Source organism: Lipotes vexillifer, unplaced genomic scaffold (assembly GCF_000442215.2).
Source record: "Lipotes vexillifer unplaced genomic scaffold, Lipotes_vexillifer_v1.1 scaffold225, whole genome shotgun sequence".
Lineage (NCBI taxonomy): Eukaryota > Metazoa > Chordata > Mammalia > Artiodactyla > Lipotidae > Lipotes > Lipotes vexillifer.
In genome coordinates this window covers 1,752,358-1,759,179 of record NW_006787630.1, presented here as the reverse complement: position 1 = coordinate 1,759,179, position 6,822 = coordinate 1,752,358, and the positions used below count along the sequence as shown (strand labels likewise).

Genomic DNA, 6,822 nt, shown 5'->3' with positions numbered 1-6,822 from the left:
AAAAAAAAAAAAAAAAAGATGGAAGAGGAACCAGAGCCACAGGGGGCCAGGCCGCATCGTGGGGCCTCAGAGGCTTTGCAGCACATGGGCAGGTATCACTTGGGACCCCACCCCACCCCACCCCATCCCCAGAACCCCTGCTGACCCCTTCTCCAGGGACAGACGCCCCAGGGAAGGCAGATTCCACATGATACGCAGGGGACTCCCACAATCATGCCATGGAGAAGGGGCCGGTGCCCCAAAGGAGCCCACAGACTTGCACCTCCTATTCAACCTTTATTTGCAAACTCTGAGGTCGCACGTTGTACCTGAGACTCTGGACGGTGTCATCTGCTCTCCTTCCCGCTTCCCCCATTCCGGGAAGGGAAGGGATGGTGGTCACTGCTGGGCTCTGCCCCATCCTACCCTCTCCCGACCCAAACTGTGCAATGAGACTTCTCTCTCTCTCTCTCCCCCTCTTTCACCTGGACCTGCCAAGTCTGGGGTGCAGGGTCCCACGCGGCCGCCCCTGGCCCACGGCCTCGGTGGCAGCCAGGGCCTTCCCGGGGCAGGTTCCCACAGGGCACCTGTCTGGACAGCGGGGCAGCAGTGCCCACCAGGGACCTGGGTGGAGGCGCACGCTGGCTGTCCTTGTCAACCAGCTCTGGGTTCCAGCTTGCAGCGGGGTCTGGAGTGGTGATGGGAGGGGCCCCCCACTCCGGGGGGTCCCGCCCATGGTGGCGGGCAGCCTACAAGGAGGACGCGGCAGAGGAGGGGGCTCCCGAAGGCCACGGCCGACAGGGTCAGCACCATGGCCTGGGCCGGGCCGTGGCGGCAGGGGCAGGCGGTCGCAGTGGGCTGGGGGTGGCCCTCAGGGGGGTCGGGTCCCGAGCAGGAGCCCCGCTGCGCGTCCAGCATGGACGGCGGGGGGCAAGCGGTACAGTCCAGCGGGGAGCTGCCGCGGCAGGTGTTAACAGGACGGGTGGCAGCTGGAGCAGACCCGCAGGGCAGGCGCGGCTGGGTGCCCAGGCTCAGCCGTCACCGCCTGCTGGGTGTGCTTGAAGTACCTCGGTGGGCAGTAGGCGAGGCAGAGGTGGCCCAGAATGTAGGCAGGGCTCTGGCATTCTGCACGAGGGACACGTCCACCGGGCTGTGAGGCCACGACCTGCTGCCCCGGCCTGCCCGTCCCCTGCCCCAGGCCGCACACGCACACTGCCCGCCTGCCGCCCTCCAGCAGGTGGGCCATGCGGCACCGGGCACTCACCCTGGCACGGCCCCTCTGTGTCCCGCTGCACACACGCGCTGCTGGTCACCTGGGGGCCCGAGGGCCGCGCCGTCATGTCCTCGGCCGTCCCATAGAGCAGCAGCGCGTAGCGGTACAGCGTCCCTGGGCAGGGGTCGCGGTGGGCACGGGGAGATGAGGGAAAAGGCTGTCGGCAGCCTCGTCCTGCCATTCTGGGCCCCCCCCCCCGGATCCCCAGACTCAGATGGTGCTCAGGGTCGCCCAGTACCCTCTAAGCGCTGGTAACTGGATACCTCCTGCCCCTAATACCTGAACCCCTACTGTGCACTGGTAACCAGACACCTATTACATGCCAGGCCTGTGTGCTCAGTCTCTCAGAGGACACCAGCGGGAGCCCTGTGCCTTGGGCTTGGGGGCAGTAAGGAGGCCGCCAGCTCCAGAGCATGGGGCAGGTGGGGCTCGAGCCCCAGCCTGTGCCCGGCTCTCACCTGTGTTGAAATAGTAGCCCTTGTTCTCCAGGACCAGGGTCCACAAGCCGCGCGGGTCCTCGTCCCAGAAGTGGGTGGACATGAAGATCCAGTTGTTGTAGCCTTGGCCACTGACGTCAAAGGGTCTGGGACAGACAGTCAGGCAGGGGGATGAGGGGGGCTTCACAACCACAGTCCTGACCAGCCGCGAGCACAGTAATTGTCGGTGATGCCAAGGGGTGGGGTCCAGCCCGCCTGACCCCACGGGGCACTTGTCTCCTCCTTGTGGGGTTGCTCAGGAAAGAGTCTGTGGCCCAGTCCGCTGCCTCCGCACCTGATGGCCACAAGTGTGGAGCGGGTGCCCATGGGGCTGGTGAGCGAGATCTCCAAGTCCCCACGGCGGCTGTAGGACAGGGACAGCTGCACCTGCACGTGCTCCAGCGAGCGGATGTAGTTGGTGTGGCCTACGCAGGCCGACACGTTCTTCCTCACGTGTATCACCCGCAGGATGGGGCTGGGGGCTGCAGCATGTGAGGTGAGGGCCCCTCCTGCTGGCCTGCTGGGAGATGGGCGGCCAGCAGGCAGGGTCTGGGCTCAGATCCTGCCCTTTCCTTGTACAGATGGCTGAACTGAGACCTCGGGGCCTGCCTCCACGTGTCCACCCACCAGGGTGGTAATGACAGGGGTGGGGGGAGAGGTCTGGGGACGTGGCAGTGGGGACGTGGCTGGGGTTAGATGTGGGCGTGCAGGTGGGCAGAGGAGGGCGCTCACGTGGGGGTGTGCACAACGCGGATGATGCATTTCTTCTGGGGCTGTGTGGGCAGCCACGAGCGAGCCAAGTCCACCAGCAGCCCGGCGTCCAGCAGCCCGTAGCCGTAGTGGTGGCTCACTGCGTGGAGGGGCGTGGTCATCGCCCTGTGGGCGTGGCGTCCCCAACCCCGCCCATCCTGCCTCACCTTGGCGCCCCACGCCGTTGGTCCTCCAGTCCTCGGCCTGGAGCTGCGCTGGCCTGGAAGCCCGGACCACCAGATGCTGCACGTCCCTCCACGTCAAGGATGGGCTGGGAGTGGGTGAGGGAGGGTGAGCCGGGGCCACACTGGGGAGCTCCGGCATTAGGCGGGACCCCTCCGTCACCTACTTGGCCTCCAGAGCCAGGGCGATCATGCCCGCAGCCAGTGGGGCGGAGGCCGAGGTGCCCGTGTGCTTGTCCGTGCACCGGTGGTGCAGGTCTGTTGTGACCTGGGTGCACAGAGAGGGACTCAGGCGCCTGGTGCACAGGAAAACCCAGCCCTTGTTCAAAACGGCCCAAGCGCTCCAAGGAAGAGGCACCTCAGAGCGTGACAGCAGGTCTGGGGCCGTGACACAGCCACCCAGCTGCCAGCCCTGCCTGGGAGACACGAGGGCATGTGAAGGGGCGCCAACCATGGGGCCTGGTCTCTGAACCCCAGTCTGTGTGTCTGACGTGAACCCGGCAGCCCTGGGAAGAGGCAAGGTAGGGGACAGGAGGGAAGGCAGGGCACCGGGTGGGGCGGGTGCTCACGATTTGGGGGTTGGCAGCAACCCCGCTGCTGTAGGTAGTGGTGAGTGTGGAGGCGCAGGCCTCGCTGTACCAGGGCACGCGGCCCTGCTGGGTGGTGCTGCCCACCGAGAGCGTGTGGATGCTGTTGGTGTAGCCATCACAGTTGCAGTTGTCATAGTGTAGGCCACCGTTGCCCGACGCCCAGATGAAAAGGGTGCCCAGCCCACCTCGGCCCTGCAGATGGAGAACCAGGCCAGAGACGGGGACGGGGTGTGGGCCGCGCATGCTGGCTCAGGCCCTCCGTGCTCCATACCAGCTCACCTTGGTCACGCCGCTCCTGAAGGCCTCTCGGGTGAGGATGCCCGGGCCGTCCACTGTGCGGCCATCGTCCTCGGGGCCCCAGCTGGCGCTGTAGATGTGGATGTGCTGCGGCTGCAGGCTCAGCGACTGGGCCTCGATCACGTCAGTGATGGTGCCATCCAGCATGCGCACCCCTGCACAGGCGGCCTTGGTGAACACCCCGCCTGCACCCCGCACTCTCCCCGCCCTGGGGATGGAGGTGTCTGTGAGGGTTTCAGCTCTCCCCCACCCTTAGCCTGGGGCCCTGACATGGCCCAGTGGCTAGTGTGGGGCCAAGAGGCGCCCCGCCACCCTCCTGGCCTGAGTACCTCCGATTCGGGCATTGTAGGCGACGCCAGCACCACAGAACCTGTTGTTTGCCGTCGCTGCCACTTCCCCAGCACAGCGGGTCCCATGCCTGGCGCCAGGACAGAGACAGGTGCCCGTCACAGCCCCTTGGCCCCTCGTAGGGTAGCGGGGGCTGCCCCCATGCGCTGTGGGATACTGGGCTCACCGGTTCTCATCGCTGGGTGTGTATCGCGGCTGGGGGTCCGGGTCATAGTCATTGAAGTCGTAGCTGGCTAGGGGGTCCTGGGGGGTGGAGACATGAGGGGCTGCAACCAGCCGTGGGACCTGGGGCAGCCCCCACCCCAGCCCCACAGGCTCACATAGTTGGCCCAAAGGTCTGGGTGGTCCTTCTCGATGCCGTCGTCCAGGACAGAAACCACGATGCCCTGGCCAGAAAGCCCCTGGCTCCAGACCTGCAGGATGTTCAGGTCCGGCTGCACCTCCTTGTTCTGTGCAAGGCGGGGCCGGGGTCAGTGGGGCTCTGGCCTGGCCTGGCCTTGCCCCGCCGCCCAGCCCGGCCAGCTCACCATGTACCACTGCTTGGAGAACCAGGGGTCCGTGGGCACCACCAAGGAGCGTTTCACCCGCCGCTGCACCGTCTGCTGCTGGAACCACTGCACCTGGGGGCGGGGAGACCACACCATGGGAGGGGCTGGACCCATGAGCAGCCCACCCTCCTCCCAGCTTCCTGCCCTCACACCAGGCTGCTTTAGAGGGCCCTGCCCCTCAGCCCTTCCGCCAATTCCTGGTCAAAGGGCCCAAATCTGCTTCCAGAGTCTGGCATCGGCCTCTTCCCTGCATCTGCCAAGGGGCAGCGGTGTGGGGCTGAGGCTTAATGTGTCTGGGCTGTCACCTACTTGTCCTGGGGCCCACGTGGTGTGCGATGGGGCCAGGGACCCCGTGTTTGCTGAGGCTGCTCTTGGGGGTCCCCGTGTGCCTGGGGCTCTGCCTCCGGAGGGGACTGAAGCCCTCAGAGCACCCATCCGCTGTGGCCCACAGACATGTGGTGGCTGCTACTCAGGGTGGCTGCGGCTCCTGGGGTCCCAACCCTGCCCCCGTCCCCATCCCTGTTCTAGAATCCCTCTCCCCAAGACATGCCCATATCCCCTTGCAGTATTCACTTCTCTCGACTGCACCCTCCCTGGTGCAGGACACCCCTGTATGACCACACCCACCTCCTCCCTGGTCTTCCAGCCCTGCTGCCTCTCTACAGTCCATTCTTGGCACACTGCAGCATTACTCTCTGTGGAACCCTCTCTGTGAAACCTGTGCCTGTCCAACACCTCTCCAAACCCCACAAGGCCCCCTGCCTGTCTGGCCCCCAGCAGCCTTCCTCTGCTGCAGCCACAGTGGCTGCCTCACCCCAGGGCCTTTGCACATGCCCTTCTGCCTGCCCCAGGCCACCCTTTCTCAGACCTTTGCCCTTTCCCTTTTTTCCTTGTTCTGCTCCCAATACCCCCCCAACCTGGTTCATGTTCCCCCGTCCCCATCTCAGCAATCAGGGCCATCTTCTCCCCGTTTTCTCAGCTCCAGATCCTGATTTCTCTCTGTCCCACACATCCAATCCATCAGCAAGCCCTGGCCTCTGTCCTGCAAACCACGTCTCGAATCAACCACTTCTCTCTGTCCCAGTGCTCCTGGTGGGGTTTCCAGCTGTCATGCTTCTTGCCTCCTTGCCAATCAGCACCCCCTCCCCCAATCCAGCCTCTTTATGGGGTACCTGGGAACTTTGACCTTTCAGGGTGAGATAGAGGAGGGAAGGGGAGATGACAAGAAATTGTTGACAGTGCACCTGCCCTGGGGTGAGTGCTCTGCACAGATCTTCCCATTTGACTCCCCACTGTATAGACTAGGGGGCCAAATGGACACCAAGACTCAGAGAGAGCTGGTGACTTGCCGAAGGTCACACAGACATTTATTACAATTACAAGAATATCGAGAGGTGCTGACATCCCTCAGGAGGCAGTCTCAAGGCCAGGCTCACCTTGGGGTCTTTCTTCAGGCGCAGGTGGTGGCCCCAGTGTGGGGTCAGGGACTGCTGGACCACACCCCGGTGCCGCAGATGGAAATACTGCCCATCAGGGAAGATCTGGGAATAAAGGGGAGCAGCTGCATGGCTGGGACCTGGTTCCCCTGATGGAGTCCCTCCCAGGACAGGGGCCAGCCCCACTTCCTTACGTTTCCCCCAACCAGGTGCCCAGGTGGGAGCTTCAGATGCCCTCTGAGGGTCCCAGGATCTGGAGATGGTCTAGGCAGTAGTGAGCTGGGGGGTCCTTGATATCTGGGGAACCTAGCGAGGTACCCTCTCATCTGCCGGGGTCTGGGGTCGTCCAGCCCCCGCCCCCTCCCGTCAGTCCGGGTCCCACCCACCGGCCCCAGGTTGACGAAGCCGAATTTGCGCGCCAGGCGCTCGATTTCCTGGTAACCCTGGGACACCCGCACGGCCCAGCTGCTGACATAGATGGGAGCCCGGGGTGAGGCCCAACCCACAGCCATGGGGTCAATGAGTGCCAGGCCCAAGGCCAAGGTCAGGCGCAGCCAGAGCGCAATCCCGCCAGGCCGCATGCCGGCGGGGGCGGGGGTGGGGCCTCGGAAAAGCCCCTCCTCCTGGCCAAACCGCCGAGACGGCCCAAGCGCCCGCGCCGCCCCCGGCGCCATAGCAACCCCTGAAAGCCTTCAACTCCCAGGGGGCCTTGCAGCTCCGCAACTTGATGGGCGCGAAGATCTGACAGCAGGGTGGGTTAGAGACATCCCCACCCTGTTCTTCCGCAGACTCGAACCCTCTGGAGCCTCAGTCTCCCCATTTGTACAATGATTCCCCAATTCTTCTGACCCAAAGGTGCGGGTTCACTGTTGCTATAATTGACCCCGCCCCTTATTTTGCCCCGCCTACTTTCCTATACAACCCCCCCCCCCCCCAAAAACCC

General features: G+C 64.6%; 1 protein-coding gene across 1 annotated transcript in view; it reads right to left on the bottom strand.

The window, feature by feature from the left end:
- The window catches only part of PCSK4 (proprotein convertase subtilisin/kexin type 4), a 9,265-nt gene extending 2,712 nt beyond the window's left edge, over positions 1-6,553 (bottom strand). The window contains exons 1-15 of the mRNA XM_007460440.1: positions 6,266-6,553; positions 5,880-5,984; positions 4,423-4,515; positions 4,216-4,344; positions 4,062-4,138; positions 3,877-3,965; positions 3,530-3,702; positions 3,230-3,442; positions 2,828-2,928; positions 2,646-2,749; positions 2,461-2,578; positions 2,024-2,203; positions 1,711-1,835; positions 1,145-1,366; positions 733-968 (exon numbers count right to left, since the gene is read on the bottom strand). Coding sequence (XP_007460502.1) covers positions 733-968; positions 1,145-1,366; positions 1,711-1,835; positions 2,024-2,203; positions 2,461-2,578; positions 2,646-2,749; positions 2,828-2,928; positions 3,230-3,442; positions 3,530-3,702; positions 3,877-3,965; positions 4,062-4,138; positions 4,216-4,344; positions 4,423-4,515; positions 5,880-5,984; positions 6,266-6,553 — 2,253 coding nt within the window. The remainder of the gene's footprint in view (positions 1-732; positions 969-1,144; positions 1,367-1,710; positions 1,836-2,023; positions 2,204-2,460; positions 2,579-2,645; positions 2,750-2,827; positions 2,929-3,229; positions 3,443-3,529; positions 3,703-3,876; positions 3,966-4,061; positions 4,139-4,215; positions 4,345-4,422; positions 4,516-5,879; positions 5,985-6,265) is intronic.
- Between the last annotated feature and the right edge of the window lie 269 nt (positions 6,554-6,822).